Genomic DNA, 28,000 nt, shown 5'->3' with positions numbered 1-28,000 from the left:
CAACAGCAATTCACAAAAACTATAAGAGAATTTTAATGGGTGAAGATAAATTGTTCTCAACTATCAAACAACCTTCCAGTGACAATTCAACATAAAACAAGACCAAACGATCATTACCATCACACCACTCCCCCCTTATGACTTTCAACACACACACACACACACACTTGAACTGTTTAGTTGACTACTAACGCCGTCTACCACGTGAGGAATAACCTTAGACTATGAATGTAAGTTTATCAAAATAATGCAGCTACCAGTGGGCAAACTACACCGTGCAGGTGACTGAACGAGCACTACAGGTGTGTTGCAGGTAATGATGAATGATTACGTAAATTATTGTATATTCTCAGGTAATTTGATGATGTGTAATGTATTCGTTTTTAATTTCATTTTTGTTTACATAAAGCGATGAAAGTAAACAAACAATTTTATATTTAACAGTGAACACCTCTCTCTCTCTCTCTCTCTCTCTCTCTCTCTCTCTCTCTCTCTCTCTCTCTCTCTCTCTCTCTTTCGTTTCCATTCCTTCTTCCTCACCGTGACAAACATAAAAACTCAAGCTAGCGCCACGTCAACATAACGCTATCAGGGAAACAGGGCAGACCAGTGTAAAAAAACAGGTGTCGTCTGGAATCAGTATACCTGGAACTGGGGTCATGGAACTGCTACCAGGAACCACGCTCGGAAATCAGGGTTTACGACGAACCAGTGGCGGCGGTGGTACAGAGTGTGTGGCGGCAGTGGTACAGGTGGGGGTGGTGGCGGCGTACCTGTGTTAGTAAAGGGACCTCGCCCACCGGAACACCTGACTCGCTCCCAGAATGCATTAAGTCAATGATACGCTCACACGGGAGACCTTTTTAACACGGTCTAAGGAGGGCATACTGTGTGAAGTCTTAAACCGCGGCTTCCCTCACCTCCCTCTCCCTCTCCCTGACCCCCCTCCCTTACACCACCTCCCCACCCACTCCCTTAACTCCTTTGCCTTTACCCCCTCCTTCTTAACCCTCCTGTACCTCTACCTCCCCTTTTACCCCCCTTAACCCTTCCTGCAGCTCCACCCTTCCTCCCCTTACACCTCCCCCCATAACCCCTTGCCTCTACCCCTCTTCCCTTACCCCTACCCTTTCCCCTACCCCCCCTTCCTCTCTTCGGTGTATTTTAGCAGAATTAATAATAGTGTTTCTGAGGGTTTAAGACGGCTATTTGGGGTCATTAGCTCAGGTGGAAGATGTGTGGTGGGTTTCTCACTCGCACAAGTCGTCACAACTGCCGATGACTTCAAGACGCGGGTGAACTATTCGCTTTTGTCTAAGTTTACGAGTAGTTGTCTTTCCTCCTCTGTATTGTCGGGTTCTCACGTCAAGCTGGGGCGTCCTGACAGGGTCGTTAAGGTGTGTGTGTATGAGGTAGTTAGATGTTAAATGGTAGTTTAGGTAGTCAGGATGTACTGTACGTAGTTAAGGTTGTTAGGTTTTGCGAAGATGGTATATGAGGGAGTGTTGAAACGAGGCAGTTTTGGTGCTTTGGGTAATTAGAGAGGTGGTTGAAGGTTTTTGGGACTAAGTAGTTAAGGTACTTTTAGATTGGTAGGATGTAATTTACAGGTTTGATGTGAATTGGCTGTTAGATCATTAAAATATCATTAAGTGTGATGGAAGAATGTAGTACCTATAGCTGTGGTTGTTAAGAGGTCAGGGTAATTAATGACTCTTGTGTGTGTGTGTGTGTGTGTGTGTGTGTGTGTGTGTGTGTGTGTGTGTGTGTGTGTGTTTTCATACGTGTTTAAGTGTTCCTGTATGCGTGTTCGTGAGTGTTTATCAGTAGTGCCGCGTCAACAAGAGAAAGAGAGAGAGAGAGAGAGAGAGAGAGACTCCCCACTTTCTAATTTATCAACACCTCTTGGCAGACTGGGGAGAACGGATGAAGGTGGTGATGGAGGTAAAGGTGTTGTGTGTATCTTGTGGTGGCCGCTCACTTCTGCCACCTCTAAATGGCTCCACACTAAAAGGATCTCTGTATCTTTTTACAGCATTCAGAATTTTATGGTCTGACCCGAGGAGGCTTTTTTGGCGAATCTGAAAGGTCGGAACCATGACAATGTTAACTTCGACTACAGTTTCTGGAGTTTACGAGATTTTGGTTTTAGTCTCGGGAATTTGAGATCTCGCAGTTCTTTATATGGTATTAAGGAATTTGAAACCTAAGACCTTAGTATTTAGAATTAAAGAACACAGTTGAACCATGCTATTAAGACTATAAGAGACCGGGCCACAATAATAACAGCATTAAAGACCGGGCCATGGTTTCCAAAAATTCAAGACCTCAAACAGTAGTATTAGAAACCTCAAACTGCATTAACTTAATCCTGAGACGTTGATCTTCTATGCAGTGTAGAACCGGGCACATCAGACCAGAGTATTAAATAGAACTTGAGAGTAAATGTGTTAATTCTGGTACACCTGAATATAGTATCGACGACTGGAGACAGTGAACTATACCATCTGAACAATTTACTCTTGAAATGGTAGAATCTCATTTTAAATTATCTACAGAGAATAGCACTAAGTATTATATTTACCTTTATTTAGATAATTAAGAGCAGATAAGACAAATATCCCCCATAATATCAGATATATTTTTCTTCAATATATCCTTAATAAAATAAGCCAAATGAACTACTGAACAAAGCTATTATACTATTTCCACACTAACCTGGCCTGTAAGTCACGCCCCTCTTCTACAGTATAAAAATAGCTCATTGGCTTACAGAAAATATTCGTGTAGCTGTTCATTTATTCAAACTAAACATGTTCACAATTGGTAAGCAGACCTGTTATTCTCTAAAATAATGTTAATTAACTGGACCATCACATTAAAAATGATTTCTAGGCATTAGCACTTCAGACAGGATTTTTTTTTTTAATATTTATCATAAAAGGTCGAAATCAAAGATGAAATTCGCTTTCGAATGAAGTCTTTTCATTATTAGTTTGTTTTGTACCAAACATAAAAAAACAAACAAATGATACCAAACATTTAGCACAATAGGTAATGTACTACAGTTTGTACGGCTGGATAAATTCCAAATTATTTATATAACTGATAAAACTGGATATAAATACGCGCAGTCCAGGAGAGGGTAAAACGCTCAGGGGAGCAGCCACCGGACTTTGCCGGAATTTCGATCATCTTGACGTCAACTCACAACTGTCAACAGACGTCAGTGCTGTGGTACTTAACCAACAAAAATATTTCTCACACCCACGACCAGATTATTAAATATTTTATCCACTAACTTGGCGTCTCCCCATCTTAAATACAGTACTGCGTTGTGACAATGTTTAAGTAATAATATATGATACGATGTAAAAGTTAACATTTTCATCCTCTGTCATCAAGAAATTTGGTGCAAATGAACGAAAATCATGGCCACTGATGGACGAGGTATAGTTAATTTGTGTGTCATAGTACTGTATTCTAATACAAGCTCTACCGTACTGGCAGTACGAGTCAAGTGTCCACAGCTGATCTCTCATTATCAGCTCATCACCCCGTCGATCTGGCTGCGAAGTCCGGTGGCTGTTCCCCTGGGCGTCTTACCCTCTCCTGGACTGCGCGTATTTATATCCAGTTTTATCAGTTATATAAATAATTTGGGATTTATCCAGCCGTACAAACTGTAGTACATTACCTATTGTGCTAAATGTTTGGTATCATTTGTTTGTTTTTTTATGTTTGGTACAAAACAAACAAATGATGAAAAGGCTTCATTCGAAAGCGAATTTCATCTTTGATTTCGACCTTTTATGATAAATATTACAAATATATATATATCCTCTCTGAAGTGTTAATGCCTTGAAATTATTTGCTTTGTGATAGTCCAGTTATTTAACAATATTTTAGAGAATAACAGGTCTGCTTACCGATTGTGAACATACAGTATTTAGTTTGAATAAATGGACAGCTACATGAACATTTTCTTTGAACCAATCAGCTATTTTTATAGAAGAGGGGGCGTGGCTTACGGGTCAGGTTAGCGTGGAAATACTATAGTCGTATACACATATAATTCAAAAGAACATAATAAATTAAACTTCCTCATAAACATCGTCATCAAATTACTTAAGTCATTTTCAAATAAATTAAGTGACTAGGTGAACAAATCGTGGATCATCTGAAGATTAACCACCCTAACACTAACCTACCCTACCCTAACCTACTCTAACTTAACCTTGCCCTAACCTTATCTAACATAACTCAACCAGGTAGTGTTAGGGTGGTTAATTCTCAGGTGAAATAATGCAGAGTTTTCAGGTGATCTCAAATCATCATAAAAGATTAGCATAAATTATCTGCTCATATCAGTTATTAGCTTGATTTTACTATTAACAGAAGTCAGTTAAGAGGGTGAATGTTCATGGATTAGTGAACACTGAGGAGCAAGTCTGGTGAGATGACTCCTGAGAGACCTTGAGTGAACATCCTTACTTATAATAATAATAATAATAATAATAATAATAATAATAATAATAATAATAATAATAATAATATAAATTATAATAATAATAATAATAATAATAATAATAATAATAATAATAATAATAATAATAATAATATAAATAATAATAATAATAATAATAATAATAATAATAATAATAATAATAATAATAATAATATAAATAATATTAATATTAATAATAATAATAATAATAATAATAACAATAACTCACCTACAACTAAACAAAGAAAACTATAAACACGGTAACAAATTTAAGAAAATCAATAACTCAAACAAAAGTAAAATTGTATATCAAAGAGCTATGGCCCTCCATAACTTAACCTAACCTAATCTAACCTAACCTAACCTAACCTAACCTAAGACTGAGTGTTAATGATATTCTAATTTATTACAGTAAGTCAGAACCTACACAAGACATCAACTATTAGATAATAAGAATTACAGTGCGACTAAATATTGAGTTTATTTACGAAGTATTTTGAAATCCTAGTAAGTAGTGATCCGCGAGGCCGAGTCTAAGGGTTAATTTAGGTACTGAAGTAATTTGAATTCCCAGTAAGTAGTGATCATTTGTTGTCTAGCGTACCTGGGGGAGACTTCAATCGTGTCCTATATAGTGATCCGTATGGTTGTTGCGTCTCACCTCACTACAGTATCGCACCACTATTATTATTATTATTAGTAGTAGTAGTAGTAGTAGTAGTAGTAGTAATAGTAGTAATAGTAGTAGTAGTAGTAATAGTAGTAGAAGTAGTAGTAGTAGTAGTAGTTTATTTTATCCAGCTAATTTTTAAATATGTAAACACGTATGCATATGGTACATACACACACACACAAACACGTGCCTTTCTGTATAGAGCAGATAACTGTCCATTCACTGCCATCTACTTGACAGCAGAGCCTGACGGTCCGGTACATTACTTAGATAACCATAAGACTGATCTGTCATTTATGTTACTTTTAGCAGACACATTTCCCTGTCCGTCAACCAAACGTTCGCAACACTACTCAACACACTCTTATGTTTGTCACTTGCAACACCTTGGTAAGTGTTTGTCCTTATCTGTATCAACTTAGCCACATCCTGCACGTCCATGTTGTGTCCCCCTGGAGGACTGCTTCAGGTGATAAAGGTGAACGAACTAACATCAATACCTGACTGAGTTAAGTTAGTTAAATTAATGACCTAAACTACAGTATGAAGTAATTTAACCAGTTGAATATGATGATCACACCTTGAGTACAATGAATTATTCCAGTAAAATATAATATAATTAGCCCCGTGAGTACAGTCATTTAATTCCCTGAGTACGTTGAATTTGCCTTTTATTAAATACCATACCTTTAAAATGAAAAGATATTGTACTCAGGAGGTTAAGTTATCGTACTCACGGGGTTACCTGAAAGTCAGAAGGTGTCACACATTTTACCGAGAAGAAAATTTCAGTTTGACACAAAAGAATGACCTATGTTGCACAGAAGAATTACATGCATTGCACAGGTAAGTAATCTGTGTTGCATAAGAGAATGGGCCGTGTTACACAAGGAAATTAACTATATTGCACATGACTAAGAGTTGTGTTGCGTGGAAGAATATATTGCATGATGGCCCGAGCTATTTTGCACATGAGAATAAGCTAAGCAGGCTGAGCTATGTTACACAGGAAAATAAGGCTTTAACAAGGGACAATTAGTTAAGCTGCACAGGAAGGCAATACTTGCTGCACAGGAAGCTGAGCAACAAACAGTGAACTAAGAGGCGTTAAAATGCTCAAGGTTACCGCCAAATCACTCGTATCTCTTACCCGCCCGCTGAACATATTTCTTTTAATACTGTTTGAGAAATAATCCCTCTGTAGCCAATCAGTTACAGCTGAGTTATCACAGGATAAGTAATTTGACATTAATTGCCAATTTTAACATAATATCGCCATCTGTTGCGATCTCTGTTCAATATTTTTCCTCTCTGCCGTTGAGGTGAGGGAAGAATAGTGTAGGTTTGGTCGGTTAAATGTTAATGTTAATGATAATTGCAACAACAATGGCGATAATGTGATTGTTGCGGTTGTTATCAAGAATAACAATTGTAATAGACTACAGGATTATGACTGTTGATACAAGAGTTATTAATGGTGTTGTCGTTTCCTTGTTCCAGTTTCATTCCATCTTCATCACAACCCGACATTGTCTAGATTCCAGGTTGGGTTATGGTGGATCTTCTTTGTCAATTATCAACAGAACGTATGATTTTGTTCTAAGCCACGAGCAAACGTTCCATTGTGTGCTAAATGTTCCTTATATATCGAGTGTTTACGTCTAGCAGTGATGACATAATGCGCTAGTTGTCTTGGGTCGTCCATGGTTAGCAACACTGGGACCTTTTAAACTCTCTCTGTTTCTCTCTCTAGCGCGCACTGTTTCCCAACACATCCTTTTTAATGAAACTTCCTTCCTTTCTTCCTTTTTTCCTTCCTTCCTTCCTTCCTTCCTTCCTTTCTTTTCACTCTACCCCAATAGGATGTGTACAAGCTGAGACACACACACATTACCCTTGTGTCTAAGTAAATGTAAGTGTGAATTAAGGGGGTTAGTGTGAATTAAGGGGTTTAGGGTGAGTTAAGGGAGTTAGTGTAAGTTAAAGAGTTAGTGTGAGTTAAGGAGCTAGTGTGATTTAAGGGGGTTAGTGTGAGTTAAGGAAGTCATTGTGAGGTGTGATGGTGTGGTCTCTGAGGTCGAATACACACACACACACACACACACACACACACACACACACACACACACACACACACACACACACACACACACAATAAATCACAATCAACACATCAAAAGATAAATCATTTCCAACATTAAAATAAAAATATTTAGACATTGCAGCTAACGAAGGTCCTTCCAGATACACAGAAGGTTGAAGATAAAAATACTTTTTGATAGAAAATATAATAATTCTTACATCAAGTTTACATTATATGGCTGATCAAGTTTACATTACTTTCTGGCTCTACACACTTCCTATCTCCCGCCAGGTGTAAGCGTTGAAAGACCATGTTAATCGTGTGACTCTGGTTATCGTACTCAGTGGGTTTACATTGTCACACCTGAAGAATAAGCTATATTATTTTAGAGGTTAAGTTATCATACTCAAAGGGATGGTTAGATATCATTCTTGTGGGGGAAGCTGTGAAGTTGTCATAATTAAGGAGATGAGTTATTGTACACAAGGGGTTAAGTTGTCGTTCTCAGGGGTTAAGTTGTCGTTCTCAGGGGTTAAGTTGTCGTTCTCAGGGGTTAAGTTGTCGTTCTCAGGGGTTAAGTTGGCGTTCTCAGGGGTTATATTGTTGTCCTCAAGGGGGCTGTATTGTCGTAATTATGCGGGACACATTTTCGTACTCAGGGGGTTATTGTACTCTAGGGGCTAAGTTGTCGCTCTCAGGGGTTAAGTGGTCGTATTCAGGAGGTTAGACTGTCACATTCCAGGGGTTAATTTGGACAAGGCGTTATTCTGCCACACTTAAGGAGGTGAATTGTCGCACTCAAGGGGTTAACCCGTCACACTCAGGGGTTAAGCTGTCACACTCAAGGAGTTAACCCGTCACATTCAAGAGGTTAACCCGTCACACTCAAGAGGTTAAGCTGTCACACTCAAGGGATTAACCCGTCACATTCAAGGGATTAACCTATTACTGTTAAAAGATTAATATGGTGTCATTCGTAAGTCAAACGGTTAACCTCTATCTCGAAGCGTCTCAAACAAGCTTAAATTAATGGAATCAACTTTAAAGGTCATAATGGCGTTAATTGTAATCGCAATTGACCTTAAAACGTAAAATAAATCTGTTGGTTAATTTAGGGACCATGTCCGGTGTAATTGCACATAAGGTAATTATTTTATTTAAGGTCATTATTATCTTTAGGGACCCATTACACTGCAGGAACCCAATAAACCTATTATATTTACGGAACCCATTACCTTTAAGGTTAGGTTAGGTTTGGGTGGAAGAGTTAGGGCCTTGTTAGAGGGTCGACCCCTAGGAAGCGACCAAACAGGGCTTTCACCTCATCTCGACGTTGAGTCAAGTCGTGCTAACTGTGGTGTGTTGAGAAATAAATTTAGTGTCCTCTTCACATACAAACACACACAATCATATACTGATGCTCACACACACACACACACACACACATACACACACACACACATACACACACACACACACATACACACACACACACACATACATGTTTTATCTAAGATCTTAAGTAATCAGATTTTGGTACACCGTCTGTTCAATGATCAATATTTTGGCGATTAAAATAATTTCCTGGAAAAGAATTTTGGTGACAAGTTTATTTCGTAATCAAGATTTTTGGTGATTATTGAAGTTAATGCTCAAGATTTTTGCTTAATGGTTAATTAATTAATAAGATTTTTAATCAGTTTATTAAATTACTAATAATTCTGGTGACCAGTTTATCGAATCATCAAAATATTAGGCGATCAGTTTGCTAAATGATCGAGACTTCTGGGAACAACTTAATTCTGTGATCAAGGTCTTACTGTCTCCTGATGATCAAAATTTACCCAACGATTCGAGAACAAATAATTAATTGTTCATATAACTTTAAGCTTAATTCTGGATGAGGAAGATTTTAGTGAACTGTTTAGTGTATGGTCAAGATTTTGGTCCGATGTTTGTCGAATAATTAAGGTTTGTGTTAAACGTTTACTGCATGATTAAAATTTCAGTAAACATTCTACTGGATGATTAATATAATATTCTTGGTGAACAGTTTACTTAATATTCAATATATTTTATGGCTTATCGGATTTTCGACTTATGAGAATCTTGCCACAGTCAACATACCTGTACTCCAAATCCTCAGAGTCATACTTTATTTTTTTCCATAGATAATTATTTGAAAATGGATTTATCTAGTTCAAAAATTACTCTAAAATCAATTTAAAGTTGCACAGAGTCTCATCCAAACCTTAATACTGTCTCCTTTACTCTAATTGTGGGGGAAAATTCACTCCAGGAACTAGGAAATATCATCACTGCTCTCCGTGGTCCGCGAGTGAAATTTCCCCACTAAGTAATGAAGTAAGTGGGGATCTAACTTACTATTTTTTGTCGATACGATACGAAAATGACGGCTAGAATGGCGTGCTTCTCCTGTATCTCAATTAACACGGATAAAAAATTCTAAGGAACGATTCTTTAGGAAACTGTGTGTGTATGTGTGTGTGTGTTTGTGTATGTGTGAGAGGGAGACTGTCGTGGATGATGCTATATAGTGAAGGTAGAGTTGTATCATTCAAACGCACAGTCGTACACACTACACAATCTCTCGTTCGCTGCTCGCCATTAATACTATCCCCCCCCTGAGGCTGACACACATGACCTTAGACTGCTTGTGTTTGATCGTCCAGACAGAAGACTCGAGAAGACTATGACATCATGGCCAAGCGATGTTATTATTGGTTTGTCGTTGGAGTCGTTTTTGTTATCGTTTTAATTACAATTTTTCATTTAATATAATAGTGTTTCTTTATGTACTTTGACTATAAGACTTTAGTTCAATTTATGCTAAAAAAAATACATATTTTTTAAATTTATATATCGTGTTTTTTATGATTTAGTTTTTTTTAAGTAGTTAGAAATTTCAGATTTATTTAGATTTTCATTTTGTTTTAGATTCATTGTGATTTGTTAATAGTTCAATATATTATCACACCCTTTTTCTTTAATCAAAAAATAATATGTTCAGGGAAATACAGTACCACGACCATTTAATTTTTTCTCATCTAATAATAATCTGTACATCACTAGAGACACACTATCATCGATTCTAATATACTCAGACACCAGAACCTAGTATAGGAACACGTTAACAATAACTAGTATTTTCTTACGATCTAAGTACAGCAAGCAGCAGGTTATTGAAGCCACTACGAACTGTACACAACAATGGGGAATCTTGTCCTCCGTGTGCTTGTCATTATCGTATGTGATCTGTTCCAATATGACCGATTAGTCTCCTTGTTTTCTTACTTTGTATTTAGTGTATTGTGTGTTTTGGGACTTCATGTTTACAACTATTCTTATTAGATCGTCCTCTGAGTTAGCGTTTCTCTCTCATCAAATTCTGTAAAGTGTTTTATATATCCAGTAAATATATAGATATTTCAAGAGATATTTCGCGTCATGACAACCTTAGGGCTGGTTGTTGACATCCTTGGTGTTATGTGTGTCGCAACCTCAACACACACGATCCGGTGATGCAAGCTAGCAACGGCCGTCATTTCCTCAAGTAAACAGTAAAATGACGGGTTATGTTAGTATGTTACTAAATACACCTTCACACCTCATCTAGTGCTGGTAAGATCTTGGGGGCTTTTAATTTCCTCACTGACAACATAGACGCTCTTCCAGTTTTTGTCCGACATTTAGGTATGATACAAAGGTTATCTAACACACTCCTCATATATCTCAAGAGGGAAAAAAATTTAAGATTAACTTTCTGCTGAATCTTATGACAGGTGAACGAGAGACAGTCACTGACCCGTTCATCTCCCTACAGTCAGTACAAGTCCAACCGGCCTGTACACTACACACCACCCGTCAAAAAAATTATTTGCAATACTTGACACAATGGCGGGAAAATCAGATACAGTGCTCTATGGTAACATATAGTATTTTCTAAAGCTAAAATTTACTTAAACAAACCTCTGCCTTTTGCAATGCTCGCCTCCAGAACGGTCAATGTAATTCAGTTTTCCTTTGTTTTTTTTTTTGTTTTTTTAATTTCTTTCAAAAACAAACTCGAGTACTTTGAATTATTATCATTTCTAAACTAGACACTATTTTTTATCTATGTTTATATTTATGAATAATATACATCGATTTATGTTATATTCTTTTTGTACTTATTGAACATTTTATCAGTGAAGGAAAGTACAGTACCACCGATGTGTACCACTGTGTAGCCTACCGCCATAACCACGTAACTTACAGCTATAACCACGTAACTTCCTACCATAGCCACGCAACTTACAGCCATAACCACGCAACTTACAGCCATAACCACGTAACTTACCACCATAACCACCCAGCTTACCATAATAACCACGTAACCTACTACCATAACCACATAACTTACTACCATAACCCTGTAACCTACTACAATAACCACGTAACCTAATAACATAACCACGTAACATACTACCATGACCACGTAACCTACTACCATGACCACGTAACCAGCAGTCCTAATCACGTAACCACACCAGGCAGCACCAGGGTGATGTCCTGAGGTTTCGCCCCGCATCACTAGACTCAACATACGTCACAACACACGTCACAACATACTTTACAACACCGTCACAACACACAACACAGCACATACCACAACACACACCCATAAACTAACCATACTAATGCAATACATCCCATTATAACATAACAACGTGGAATACAACACCTCAGCACATGTTTCAACTCGGTGACAACATTTCAACACTAAACCTTCACTACAACACTAATACCTTCACTACAATACTAATACCTTCACTACAACACTAATATCTTCCCTACAATACTAATACCTTCACTACAACACTAATATCTTCCCTACAACAGCACACCTCACAGCTCACCTTATCGTTGTTAAGGAAATGTCAACAGGTACCATTACAGCACACATTACAACACGGTGATAAATGACACAACACTAATCCACGCAACATACTGTAACATTAAACCTAAATTACAACATTTTCAACCACATACATCAACACACCATGATGTCAGGACGACGTCAACGCAACATAACATATTACAAGCGTTACAGCATTGACTACATGAACGCCGCAAGGGACTTTTCAACACACCGATCTGTCGTGAACTAACGTTACAAAATACATCGTCATACAACGATATACACCTCAGTATACATAGCAGATAGAAAATAATAAAGTAATACATATTGTAACATTATTATTATTAGTAGTTGTATCAATGAAATGTCTCGGTATGAATGATTTTGTTCAGGGTGTTTTATAAGCGTCCTGTAGAACGCCTCACTACAGTTCACATATTACAACATCAAGTACCAATCCACAACATATTATTACAACACTGTGGGTTATTACAACTAGAACAGGAAGATAATTCATATAAAAAATTATCTAAAAAATCTGTCGCTGTTCTCCTCCGATTATTCCATCATCATAACACATAATAATATTACGTGCTGTAGGTGAAGGAATCATAGCAAACAAAGTCAGTGTACAAGTGAGGACTAAGGCGCTACAGCCAGCGTTGTGAAGCAATAACTGACGTCAGAACACTGCACCACAAGAAGTAACAATAAATAAAGAACAAACGACAAAATAAATAAATGAATAACACAAGAAAACGATACAAGATAGAGACCAGCACTACAACAATACTGCCCCAGCCTGTAACACAGTGCAGGACAATACAAGCGTCACGAGGACAATACTCACGTGACAAATGACAAGGTGTCAGGGGCGGCGAGCATAGCCACAGCGTCGCGTGCCCAGGGGGACCCGCGCGTGCTAACTACCTCACAACTGACCAATCACAACATCACACCTCGTCTTCCGCCGTTGATTCGTCGCTGATTGGTCAATTAGTCCTGGCGATGGTCGTTAAGGAAGGTTTTTATTGGTTTCGATGGGGTTGTTTTCTGTCCGACCACTAGTTTAGTCTCTGAGGCATATATGTTTAACCTGATTGATTTATGAATATATATATATAATATATATATATATACAGTATATGTACAAATCTTACGTAAATGAAAGTGTTAGTTGAGTGATACGCAGCGAGGTGGGTGAAGGTAGATACTCGCCCCTGCCACCGATGTTCACCATTAAGTTATTACCGTTCTTCCGGGCCGCCGACTCGTGTAATCCAACAATTCGTTCCCGCAACTGTTTTCTGACCAATTTTGATAATTTCTTAAGTCATCACCTCACGGAACAATATTCTCTTCAGCACACATCACAACATTTCATCTCGTGACACTAACGTGACAACAGCAATAGCGTGACACAGGTTCTGTTACCATCATCGTCCATCCACACAACACCTTCTGCAGTATGAGGGCGAGGCGTCGTGTGTGCCCAGGCGTGTGGCGGGACCTTCGTCAGTAGGGCGGCGATGTATGTGGTGCCCGACGCCTCTCCCGCGGGCCCGAGTGCCACTAGCCGAACCCTGCCAAGTGCAGTACCGACACCACCATACGGTGTGGGTGGGAGGGAGGGAGTGTTTGCCGCCCCTCCTTACCAACCTCTTCACCTGCTTCAGCACTCCTCTTCCAGGCTACGATTTTCCAGATATGCGTGGGTGGAGGGGCGTCGGGTGCCTTGGGAAGGCGGGGGCGGCGAGGGTGGGTAGGGCAAGCAGTCTGTGGATCACCCACGCCTTAGCGACCGACTCCCGGACCATAGTAAGTACCTTATCATTTCTCTTGATTCGTCTTTCGGGACTCCAGGGCCGTGAGAGTTGGAAGGTGGCATACCCATGGATGATGTCATTCCCATTTTCTACACTTTGGACTTTCTGAACCACGAAAGACACTCTACATGACGATATATATGTCACGTAATGTGACAGCCTCAGAAAATGTCACTGAGAGCCTTTACTTAAAGAAAATACCCATTAATCTCCAAGTCCGTGAGAAAGTTAGTGGGTGGTTAGTGGATTCCAGAGGTCTCATCTTCACCCCGAGGGGAGGTAGTGCGCGGCGCAGCCCCCAGATGGCAGCAGAGGTCAGGAGGCGGCGTCACGTCTTGCCGACGACTTACTGTGCATACTAATTGAACGCAGTGCTGCCAAAAGAGACGAATTTCATCCATTCTTAGCCGATATTTCCACCGCAATATACAAAACGATCCAGGTTGGTAAATTGAGTGTACTGTACTAGGCGTGTCGTTAAACAAAACCAAAATTTTAGTTGGCATGACAATCTCTTACGATGTGAGTATGATGAAGATCGTCACGAAATATGACAAGAGGTATCATTTATGTGTCGTTCTTGGCAACAGTGATTGAAGGAGCTGGGCTGGGGAGTGAGAAGGGCGCCATCCTTAGGTAGTTCTCACCCACCCAAGGCCTTCTACCACCACAACTGGTGTGAGGGTGGTGGTGGTGTTGGTGATTGTGGTGGTAGTGGTGGTGGTGATAGTAACGGTGGTGGTGGTGATGGTGATTGTGGTAGAGGTGGAAGGAGAAGGCGAGTAATACACAGCAGTGGGTGGGGTACAGTAATGGGCGGGGTACAGTAATGGGCGGGGTACAGCAGTGGGTGGGGTACAGAATAGTACAGCAGTGGGTGGGTACAGCAGTGGGTGGGATACAGTTATGGGCGGGGTACAGCAGTGGGTGTAGTACAGCAGTGGGCGGGTACATCAGTGGGTAGATTACAGCAGTGGGTGGGATACAGTAATGGGCGGGGTACAGCAGTGGGAAGGGCACATCAATGGGTGGGTACAGCAGTGGGTGGGATACAGTTATGGGTACAGCAGTGGGTGTAGTACAGCAGTGGGGTACATCAGTGAGTAGATTACAGCAGTGGATGGGGCACGGTATTGGGCAGGGCACATCAGTGGGTAGATCAGCAGTGGGTGGGTGTACAACAGTTTGATGAACTACAGTGGGTGGGTACAGTAGTACAGGGTACAGTGCAGGGTACAGCAGTGGGTAGATCACAGCACAGTAGTAGGCAGGGTACAGCAGTGGGTAGATCACAGAGGTGGGTGGGATACAGTAGTGGGTGGGGTACAGGAGTGGGCAGAGTACATCAATGGGTGGGCAGTGGGTGGGATACAGTAGTGGGCGGGGTACAGCAGTGAGTGTAGTACAGCAGTGGGTGGAGAAGGGAGGCTGGGACACAACAATGGGTGGAGGAGGAGGATAGAAGACAACAATGGGTGGAGGAGGAAGAGTAGGAGACAATCATGGGTTGGGTGGGTAGGAGACGGCAGTGGGTGAGAGACAACAGTGGGTGGAGGAGGGAGGGTACCAGACAACTGTGGGCGGAGGAGAGAGAGTAAGAGACAACAACGGGTGGAGGAGTGAGGGTGGAAGACAATAGTCGGGGTGGAGGAGGGAGGATGGAGGGGCCAGGTAAATCATGATACGCTCGCAGTAAATGAGTTTTTAATTGTCGTCCAAATCAACATTACTAATTGTGGGTAAATATATGTAAGTTCATAACACATCCACTTTATTTCTCTCTACTAAATCTACCCTTTTCTTCCTCGTTTATTTGCTTCTCTTTTTTCGTTTTGTTTTTCTCTTTTCCTTTGTTTTTGAAGGGAGAGTTGGAGGGGTTATTTTTATTAGTAAATTAACAAAAATCAAACGGATATGTATTACCTACAGTGTTAACTATTTGATCTCTCTCCTTCCTCTTCTTCCCCAACATCATCATCCAATCACAGCAGGAAGTCACAGGAGAAGTATTTACAGGTTAGATTCTCATTTACAGCCATCAGCCAATAAGAGCTTAAGAGGTGTCACGACCCACAGTCTCATTGGCCAAAGAAGACGATGGCAAGAGACCCTCCGTTTTCTAATGACATGACTTTTGTTAGTAAGATCCTTAGAGAACCGAGAAAAATAGTGTTTTCTATTTGTTTTCACGTTAGGGCAATTCTTCTTTCTCATTTGATAGAGATAACGAGAGAAAAGTATTGTTATCTGTTTATTTCTCTTATTCTCTTTGTTTTCTCTCAATTTTCATTTATTTTAGTTTATTATTTTATAGTCGATGTATCTCAGTGTTTAATCAATCTATCATCTTTATGCCTGTTGCCAGAAACATGATGATATATCCTACACGCTCGACCCTTCACCCAACACACACACACACACACACACACACACACCCAACACACACACACACATACACCAAAAACCTATCATTGTTTTAAGTATACTGTACAAGACAGTGTTTTACGAATAAAGACAGTATCCTAAAGTTACTATAATGTATTAATGAATTGACTTAATACCTACTAAACCTATGCATCTATATATATAGTAATGGCATTAGCATGTTATATAGTCATTTCCGACGTTAATTCCATATAAATATTAGTCAGTATCTTCTTATATCAGCAGCTGCCTCCTCCTGATAATATCCTTGATCGTCGGCAACTAATTTAATGACGCTTCAACTTACCTTGTTTCCTCAGCTGTTTTGTGATGTCCAACGCCTTCCATATATCACGGACTATATCCTCATTATCGTGAATGTGTGTGTTTTTTGTTTTTTTGTAAGTCCATCTTCACCCGGAACTGCCAAAAATAAAAAACAAACACTTCGACCTTGATGTCATTTCCTTTAAGCCATCTCTTCCTTCACACTTCACTGGAATGTTTAACAGGAAAATTTTCACCAGTATAAAGCACCAATGATAGATCTCGCTCTGCACCTCCCTGTCTTAACTACCCAGCTGCCACAACAGGTATCGTAATGCTTCATCTGAAAAATATTAAACATCTAGTATCTATATCTATGTATTATTATATGTATCTTAGCTCACCAAAATCATTGCTGTGAGATGCCTTCATTACAAGCATTACTTACATTATGAAAATTCCCAAGAACATTCAGTAGTCATGTGTGTGGACAAGGAGTATATAATCTGCCTACTCTACCATACACCATCGCTGGACCAAAGAACGAACCAAACATTTTCCATTTTAAGATATAATTTATTGTACAATTAGGGTCTTCCTCTCCTAGTTTAAAAAAAAAAAAAAAAGTTTATCAAATTCTCTTACCAGTCAAAAAGATTCTGGGGTCTTCTTCACACAATCGGACACAGTGATCGTCATACACCTCGTCAGCCATACATAAAACACAATACTTTATTGTATATCTCGTGTTGACTCGTACAACTTGTTTCACTGTCGACCACCTGCTCCGTGACGCTCCCTTTCTACCAACACATTCCATTTCACAACCTTTGTTTTCCTCTTTCCTCTGGCTGCAGGCAACATCGTCATCCGTTAGCCAGACATCCATAAACCTCTGATAATGTCCGTTATCTGTGTTAAGGCAATAAAAAAATATGTAAATCATCAATATTATCACACTCATCATTTTTTGTTGCAGTTCTTGTAGAGATCAGTATTGTGGTTCACCCTATAGAGTCCTGAGGTAAGTATACTATTATCTTCACCCGCTGTGCCAAACTGAAAAAAGTACACTGCAATGTTTGATTGTAGCTGGAACGAAACACTATACATGAAAAATGGGTAAGGAACGTAATATTAACTGTATAAGAAGATGGAAGTTTTGATAAAGAGCGTCTGTGGCGGAAGAATATTGCACAATATTCCCCGAAAATTAAATTTGTAAACTATTGAACAGCTGTATGGCGGAACATGCTGAGTACGCCGTTGTCGCCTATGACGTTTGTAGAAAGGCGCCATATTCTAATACTACCTTTATTATTATTATATTATTATTATTATTATTATTACTAGTAGCAGTAGTAGTATAAAAACAAAATTGTCATAATTATCGTTTTCTTAACTACGGTTTATGTTTCTGCTCGAGACGATCATCACCACCAGCAACTCGACGCCTATTCACATACTGTACAACACATCCTCTACCATCACCCACCAACACCCACCCCATCCACCAACACCCACCCCACCAACACCCACCCCATCCCACCAACACCCCATCCGCACTCCTCTCCATCCCATAATTTTCTCTTTCCCACCACACCTCGGTAAGCCCCTTCCCCCCTCCCCATCTCCACCCACCCTCACCCTCCTTATCTCCACCCAGCTTCACCCCTCCCCATCTCCACCCAGCCTCACCCCTCCCCATCTCCACCCAGCCTCATCCCTCCCCATCTCCACCTAGCCTCACCCCTTCCCATCTCCACCCAGCTTCATCCCTCCCCATCTCCACCCAGCCTCACCCCTCCCCATCTCCACCCAGCCTCACCCCTTCCCATCTCCACCCAGCTTCATCCTCCCCCATCTCCACCCACCCACACCCCTCCCCATCTCCATCCAGCCTCACCCCTCCCCACTCCAGCCACCTCCACTTAACTCCGCCCCCCAAATTTATAAGTCATAAACCGTGTTGGAAGAAGCATGAGTGAGGAGCAGTGAGGTGAAGTGACCAGCTTTCACCACCTGCCTCATCCACCTGTCACCCACCCACGCCCACGCCACCCCCACATCCATCCCTACACAAGCTACACCACACATAATACCCATTTGTTACACCTGTATCGACATTTGTACATACGCCCTCCTATCACACACACACGCACCCACACACGCACCCACGCGCGTCACCTATCCATGCCATCCATCTACCACTCATCCACACCATCGACCCCTACCCAAGCCAACCAGTCACTCAGCCATGCCAGTTACCCACCCCATGACCCACGTCCACAACTTACCCCACCCAACACACGTCAACCACCCACCCCTGAAACTCACCCCGCCCATGTTTGTTTCTCCCTCAATCTCTCGCACCCACCACCCATCCTATCTAGCTACTTGCACAGCTCACCCACCGCCCACATCCACCGTCCACACCCACCACCCACACTAACTTTAAAAACTCACTCCCATGTCCTCATACGGCTTCTCAACCTCACCCCACCCAGCTCCATCCCCCAACATCCACTAGCCAGCAACCCCACCCTCTCCTCCTCTTCCTCACTCAAACAACCCCCCACCACCAGTCATCCTCCACCCCACCCCACCCTCCAAACCACCCGAGCGCCACCCTCACCACCCCCGCCTCCCGCTATGCAGGAGGACTGGCCCGGGCCGAGCGGTCTCCCACAAAAGAATATACAGCTTGTTGTTTTGGGGGGAGGGAGGAGGGAGAGGCAGCTAGTGACGGCCTCTCCATTTTTTGTGTCTTGTCTCTTTCTCTTGTTAACGAGGGTTAGTTTGCCGGATCCTGCGGTTTTCCCTGTTTACTGAAGCGCATCTGAATGTGATTTAATGATGAGGCAATTAAGCGGTGTAAATCTTTTAATACTTGAAGGGGTTAGTGAAAAGGATCCGGGAACGATCACTCAGAGTTTTTTATTTATCTCTCGGGAACGACGATCTGTCCGTGTCGGCTGTCGTTATAAGTTAAAACAATTGTTTAGTTATCGCGTTCACCCCTGCCTCACCATACGGCCTTTTCCCTTAAATCTTATTAGAACATTTGTATTTTATAGCCGTCTATATATTCGTGCCAAGTTACAAGGGAGAGGAACCTGAGAGCAGTGGACGAGGATCCCCTGTGAAGTAAGCATCGCTACCCAGGGTTTAGTGCGGTGCGAACACATTTTGCAGAATCTGATGCTCCTCTGACGAAACAAAAGATGGGGTGGATTCCCTACGGGACGTCCAATGAATGGGGATGCAGCATTTTGTCCAACATATGTTTATACTTGTTGTTCCTAGGTAGTTTATCGGCCGTGGCGTGATTACAACCTATGTTAAGACGCGGACGATGATCAAGGGGAAGCCAATTTAATGATCAGTCTTTCACGTCTCTTACACTTCTGGCGCGGCAACATCGCTCGAGTATAATATTTTCTTCTAATATGCCAAACTGTTGTATAACTGTCCGCTTTGATACTGTGTGATACAAGAAGTGATCAAATCCTCCTGTGAATCACTACGACTATCATCACCTCCTTCAAGACACTCAAGTAAACAGAAGACTCAGATAACAGTGTTGCTAGCACGTAGAGGTCACCAGGATGCTGTACAGAGCGCTGCCCACCACCACGTTGCCCCGTCCAGCTCAGGAGGACCCGAGCCGTACACTTCTCCCCCAAAACCAGTTCTGTGATGGTGTACCGGCCAGCCTGCACCATGACGGTACCTTGAAGTGCCCTGTGTGGTAGTGTGGTGCCTCTATTATGGTGTACTGACCAGCCTAGAACCAATAGAGAGAGAGAGAGAGAGAGAGAGAGAGAGAGAGAGAGAGAGAGAGAGAGAGAGAGAGAGAGAGAGAGACCTTTGAGACTCTGCCACCAGTTGATCATCTAGTCAGTGGTACTGTGGCATGTGAGGTGTCGTTCCCTACCAATGATGCCAGCAAGACGAGTCATCTGTTCTTCTGTCCATTAATTCGTTTTCCCATCCGCCATTCAACTTAACCCAACCATCCCTCTACTTGTTCATCCGAAACACTCTGACCAAGAACAATCGACTGAATCAACTTAAGAAAAAACGCAATAACTCACACGAAACACCTTTTCTCCCACTAATTGATTGTTACACTCCAACAGAAGACGAGCGTTGCTGAGTATTACCACACTATCATGTCCACCACACACGTACCATCATGTCCGTGTGCTTATCGTACATCAGACGCGCTCTTTTACCCACTGATAAGTTGATCCACGATGATCCTACCTTGTAACTCGACTCCTCTACGGTTTTAAACACAAGATTCGTAGAGAGTAGTATCATTATGCAGGTGTGTGTGTATGTGTGTGTGTGTGTGTCTCGTAATTACCCATGTAGAACTGGTGTAGACATGAGAAGACCCTCAATGGATGTTTGTAATTATCTTAAACTTGTAAAACCTCAATTTTTTTTTCCGGAAAACGATTTTATTACGAGATCAAAGCAATATAAGTAAGTACTGCCTGCGCCTCACCTGTGACTTACCTGTACCTCATCTGTGACTCACCAATGACTTACCTGTACCTCATCTGTGACTCACCTATGACTCACATGTAACTCATCTGTGACTCACCAATGACTTACCTGTACCTCATCTGTGACTCACCTATGACTTACCTGTACATCATCTGTGACTCACCAATGACTTACCTGTACCTCATCTGTGACTCACCTATGATTCACATGCGCCTCACCTGTGACTCACCTATGACTCACATGCGCCTCACCTGTGACTTACTTACAACTCACCTATGACTCACCTGTTTCGAACACCTTAACTTATTAACTATCACTAGACCTCATACACAGTGCACATCTTACTTTAAAATAAACTCGCCATTGTACATTGAATAAACTAACAGACGTGAGTTGAATAAGTTATTTTACATACAAGGGTAAAAGTGAATAAGATACTGAAGTGAGATGAATAAATTCCTTACCTACACTTTCATACATCCAATGACGCTAGACTCGTAAAATACAACAACAGTAGGAAATGTGTGTCGTGAGAAACTGAGAATTAATGTATAAAAAAAAACTCTACGAGCTTATTCAGCCTTGTTTCACTCGCTACCTCTTCCTGGTCAACTACCCGTAACAGGATTTAGTAAACCCGGGAACTTTGTGTTTTCGGATATTCGGTATGAAAGGAGCTTACGTGTTTTTCATTTGTTTTTGTTTGGAGAAGACTTTAAATCAGTGTTATTCAGTCAGTCAGTCAGTTAAGTTCTCTACTCAAACTAAAGAGCAATACATATTATCTATGAATCTTGATATATTTATTAATTCAGTCATATATCCTCGTTCTCTTCTTCAGTGCAATAGAGTCATTTAGTTAATATAGTCAACTGTGGGTATATTTTTTCCCTCTCTGCGCCAGTATTTATATTACCTCACACCGGGGACTACTTTATAAGGCGTTTTAGTAGGTGTTGGTACAGCGTGTGAAATTTTCTCCCTCCGCCATATTAAGGGTCAACCGGGGCCGTAAAAATATCACCCGCTAATATTAATTGGCCCATTAACGCGAACTTATACGACCGCAAATAAAACGCCTTTAAGATATTTTTTTCGGCTTAGAAAATCTCCCCCTCCCTCCCCCTACTGAATGATAATAATAATGATTACAAATTAATAAGAATAAGAATAATAAAAATAATACTTTCTCCTAACGTAATAATCTTAAGTTAAGTTTGGTTTGTGTTCTCACACCACTCAGCCTGTGGTGGTGTGTGAAGGTCTTTCCTGTCAACAACCACACATATAAAGGCTCTCGAGTATAGGTGTACTGACAGCCGGACAATAGTACATATGTATACCGAGACAGTTCTGGTTTGTTGTCACCTTTCAGAACGCTACCACTGTCAACCTTCGTGAACGCTACCACTGTCAACCTTCGTGAACGCTACCACTGTCGACCTTCGTGAATGTGGTGATGTGCGTTCTTCAAAATGAGATAGTATCGAAACCTCAGAGCTGTGAAAGTTATATCTGAGCATTTTAGAGGAACATTGTCTCTGTTAGTCTGAGTTTTAAGAAAATATATAAAAGTCTTCAAGAGTTATTGGTGATATAGACAATGTCAGAGAACACGAACATGGCGGCCCGCGAGGGTATAAATAATATGGTCAAACTTTATACCACCGCCACTACACGTACAATGACTTAATTTTCGAGAAAAAATTTTTAACGGTGGTTATTTTAGACCCTCAGGAACTAAGGCATCTACTGTCTTCCACTGACACCTTCCTTACTAATCATTGTAATACGAAGACACATTGTATACTGTGAAAAACATTAAAGGATCACCCTGTACACCCGCAGTCTTCCTGAACTACCCAGCGTGTGACTCAGGGCCCGTACACTCCCCCTCCACTATTACGTTATGTAAATAAACTTTCTATTTAAGATTTAAGATTTTATAATGTATCTTTTTCTATATCTCTTGCTTACATTACACATTTTTCAGAGACTTGTGTGTAAATTTTATTTATAAAGTGGCTAGAGTGATGGTCTTATTGTCAGCTGAGTTTCTCCTAGTCCGCATTTTTGCTCATGTGTTGTTTTCCAAACTCTTGGAGGAATCTTTATAATTGCGTGTGCCTTATACGTCCACGTTCTCATGCACTGAAGTTCTCTTATTAGTGTTGTCAATATTCCCACGTGATTTTTTAAAGAGAAATAAACTTGACCCCATGAAATACTGGTAAGCGTATTGGGGAAGTTTCTCCCACAACGTGTGCAAACTGTATACTTAATTATACCTAACCTATAATTATAGGCATAAGTAATTTTGATGATCTTAACAGTATTATATGGTTATAATTCCTGTCTCTTATATACTGAACCTGGCCAATACTTTGATTAAAGTTAGCAGGTGTGGTGTACGATTTACTCTGTGGGTGCAGGTAAAAGTCAGAATGATTAACTCCTCAGTAAACAAGGGGAAAATACTTTCACTTGTGTATGTATGTATGTATGTATGTATGTATGTACTGTACTTGCCCAATACTACCACATACCGACAGTACTCAATACTACCACATGCCTACCCAACAATACCACAAATCTACCCAATACTACCACATACCTCTCCAATATTACCACATAATATATAACATTATTTCAGCAGGTTTGTAAAAGCATTTCACGGGTATGTGGTTGTACTTGGTGAGTCTTTTGGTATAATTTGGTTGGTATGTGGTAGTACTTGGTAACAGCTTGGACTCAGATAGAAAAAAAAACAGCTGGGGACAAAACTGGAGTGTATGGATGGCGGATGAGGGGGGGGGGGAGTCAGGTGTTTACATTCCCCCATTGTTCTTGTCAGTTGTTAGATAATAGGGTCCAGGTACTGTTAGAGAAGACCGAGGGTACGAGTCTTTCTGTTGGTTTTGCCCTCTTCGCCATTGTTGGTCGCCGTATCTTATGTCATCGTCACATCATCGGTTATTCTTTACTCTCAATATCCTGGGTAGTTACAGTACGGGAAAGACAATCCATAAACAGATCTTTTTTTTTTCCTCTGGTTTTCACTGGTTTCATCTCGCTTCTTCGTCAACATCAACAGTACTCCGCCTAAACAGACCTTCTCATATTTGTCTCTAGCTTGATCATAGTATCGTTGGGTAAAGTTCTCTACTATTTTTCTCACATTTCACGCCGTCATCACTCGGGAGTCTGGGAGGAGTGTTCACCTTATTGTCATCAGGTGTTGAAGATGCAGTTCTCCCACACTCTCATCTTCACTGAGTCGTATGAACCGCTCAGAACTGTGGAGTATTTCATGGTAACTTCTTTGTATGTTGTTCTGGGTATTTCAAGTTTTTAGCTGCATTATTTAACCCAATTTGTATGTCTAATGTTACTGCATATCTATGTTCATATCACAGATCCATTCTTATCTCAAGACGAGTCCCTGAAAATGAAATATAAATGTAAATAACACAATGAGATTTTTAATGAGCGAATACCACGTCTGTGAGTCAATTATTTAGAAAGATACTGATGTGGTTATGTGTGTGTGTGTGTGTGTGTGTGTGTGTGTGTGTGTGTTTAAGGGATAAATGGGACACGGAAATAATGTAAAAACAAACTATATTTCTCTTCAAAAGGTCGACCTGGATTGTACATAAGGGAAGTCATGTAAATAATTATAATTCCAACAACAAGTAAATAGAAACATGACTAACCAAATTCAGGTAAAGTTTAGTTTATTAAGATAGCACAAACTTCATAAATAAAACTATTAATTTCACCATATACACACTGATGTTCAAGGAATTATAACAAAAACAAACTACAACTTGTCCCTATAGTTCCTAAAACACATATATAACTAACTCAAATAACACCAGTTTATATTCTGTAATAATTGTTGAATGTCATCAGTAAGATTCATAATGTTGGTTTCTATATTAAGTAATCTCGGAACACACTCCCGGTGTATCATATATAGGTCCGCGTATCAATACAAAGGGTTGCATAAGTAGGTCAGGTAATACATCAATACAGTAATGGTTGCAGGAAGTCCATCATTAAAACAGTACAAAACATTAACACAACAGCGGCTACAGTTGGTCTGAAGCCCCCGCCTGGACCAATCATACAACACAATACTGTACATAAATACAACAGTGGCTACAGTAGGTCTATCACGCACTCTCCTGGTCTAATAATACAACACACTAATACAATAGTGGTTACAGTTGGTGTGACGCCCCCGCCTGGTCTAATAACTCCACACAATACAACAGCGTATGGACGTCGCAGGTGACAGCCCGAGGTGTTGTGGCGAGTCATGGCGGGGACGTGTGAGGGTGTACATGAGGTGACGGATGAAGGATGTCCTCCAGTGTTGTCGACTTTATGTAAACAACCTTCAACCCACGATTTCTTTGGTCAGTGTGGGATACGCCTCAAACTTTCTCCTAAATTGCCAAAGATAACGAGCGACAGTCTGTATGAATACGGTGACTTGAATTTATATTAATAGTGGTATTTGTTCATTAAGTTTTGATTGTTGTCTCTTATGTGTGAGCTAACGTGAATCCGATATCGTCTGTGTGAACGATAGTGACTTCGATTTCCCAGTTCTGAATTTCTTTTAAACGAATCTAATTGATCCGCTTTGGTTTAATACGATTTTTTTATTAAATAAATTCAAGTTATAGCGCAGCGACTGCATAATTCACTAAGCGCCTCAGCACAAGTTTTGCCAACATGATTTATGTGAACATTTCTTAACTTGGTGTACTTAACTGCAAGATTCTGGGTAAACTGGTGTTCCTTTAAGTACTTTTGATTTCTTAAGGGATATCTTACGCATCGCTTAGCAACCTCAAAGGACTTAAAATTTGCTTCCCCGGAACCTGGTGTTTGAGAGAACACTTCGTTTATGGCTGAGTTCAGTGCATTTTCGACTTTACTTTGTACGTCACACTTAAATCAACTAGAAGCTCCCTTGCCTCCTTCAGATAAGTAGAGGGAAAAAACAAAAAGGTTCACTTTCGATAATCCTAATCTGGAAATCTGCTTTGGTTGTTGTTGACGTTAAAATATATTATATACTGTACTGCACTTCAACTAGTAGGCTCTACATACACTTATCATCAACAGCAAAATAAATTAAAACATACATTTTCTGATTTTTATCAAATTGTGTTTATCTCATTTTACTGAAGTTTTTGATACCTATATAATTTCTTCCTTCGTTGGGTCTACTGTGCGTTGTTTCCCGCAACATAACCGTCTTGGCTCCAACGTTCACATGTTTGATGACTGTACTCGTTAACTACGTTTCCCTTGATGATCCTCAGTAAAAGATTTTAATCCAGTAGTCTTTAAGTCAGCCCGCGTCCACCAGCTTCTGCTAAGCCGACAGCTTCGTCATCTGGGGATTATAAATTACACAGGCACACCTTCACAACCATAAATCTTAATAGATCCAGCCCGACAAATATTATATAAGAGTGGGACAATATAAATCCCTTAATCCAGCAAGCACCGAGACGTCAGGATGAATATATAACATGTTTTCATATATCGTAGTGGGCAGGAGTGCATGAGACTCACATATGGCGGCGTATGATTGATAGTGACGGCCCTGCCAGACGTACAAAGTTCAACAGGTGCTCCATCTTTCAAAGTGCGCGGAAACAAATAAAAGCTACGATTCACCCCTGACGTATCTCTTCCCGTTAGCCATTCGGTGAATTAACGTCTCACTCGTGATCATAATAGCATAAAATACATCGATTTATAGGAACATAAGTGTCATAAGCGCAGGGAGGAGAAAAAATGTGACTATTTACCCAACGACGGCTGAGAAGAGGCATCACTTACCTGGGGTCGAAGGTCCGTGGCGGCCGCCTTTGAGAGCATGTGATCGAGCTTAACGATAGCTAATGGGCGATAGGCGGGACAGTTTCCTTTCAGAAGTTAAAGGGTGTATCCCGGAGTCTAAATCTAAATTAAAGTGATTAATTTTAACGGATTAGCGGCTCGTATGACACTTTCACGTCTGTAAACTTTCTTAAAGGAATTTCCATCCTGTGCATATTACAATGCCAATTGTTATGACTAAAACTGCTTCATAAAAAGCTGATGCTTTTTTTGCTTGCACACATCTGTACATGTCAAACTGATGCTACCATTTACTTATTAATTATGTTTCAATATATTTAGTGCTCGGAACATCGTGTATAGCTCACACAACACAACCCTGAGCACTCCCAACACGAAAGCCTGCAGCCTTAGTATGTTTTAACTCCTGTTCATCAGTGTTCATCAGTGACGAGGTGATCTTATCATCGTACATCATCCTAATGGAAGCTGGTCGTCAAGGAACCTAGGCCCGTAACTGACGTAACACGCATCCAACCAGTGTCTCCGAAACACCTTGCTAAGATTCTCATATTATGATGTAAACGAGGTTGCCGGTTAATGCCTCCCTTAAACCAATAGAAAGAAAATCATTTACAAAAAATCTTCCGCCGAAAAATACAAAAAAAGCCCAATTCCGAGGACTTTCTAAGGTAACAATGGCGGGGTGTGGCGTGGCCGTCACTAGACGCAGTTTCTCTGGACATATGGGTTGGTACAGAGGCTTTAATCCACTCAAAAGTGCCACAGTCATTCCATATGGCAGGGAATGTTTGTTCTGTGTGACACTCGCACCCGTTGACGCCACTCCCACGATAACCTCTCCCGCCTCCCGGCACCACCATTCACTACTCCTGCCTTCCAGCTCACTTGT

At 40.7% G+C, this 28,000-nt stretch overlaps 1 protein-coding gene across 1 annotated transcript in view; it reads right to left on the bottom strand.

Annotated features, from left to right (window-relative positions):
* Window positions 1-13,986, bottom strand: part of LOC121873229 — a 105,567-nt gene extending 91,581 nt beyond the window's left edge. The window contains exon 1 of the mRNA XM_042376605.1: window positions 13,035-13,986. Within this exon, the coding sequence (XP_042232539.1) occupies window positions 13,035-13,069 (35 nt within the window). The 5' untranslated portion in view covers window positions 13,070-13,986. The remainder of the gene's footprint in view (window positions 1-13,034) is intronic.
* Between the last annotated feature and the right edge of the window lie 14,014 nt (window positions 13,987-28,000).

The sequence above is a fragment of the Homarus americanus genome, unplaced genomic scaffold (assembly GCF_018991925.1).
Source record: "Homarus americanus isolate GMGI-L3 unplaced genomic scaffold, GMGI_Hamer_2.0 scaffold32929, whole genome shotgun sequence".
NCBI classification, from domain to species: Eukaryota; Metazoa; Arthropoda; class Malacostraca; order Decapoda; family Nephropidae; genus Homarus; species Homarus americanus.
This window is presented reverse-complemented; position numbering and strand designations above follow the sequence as displayed.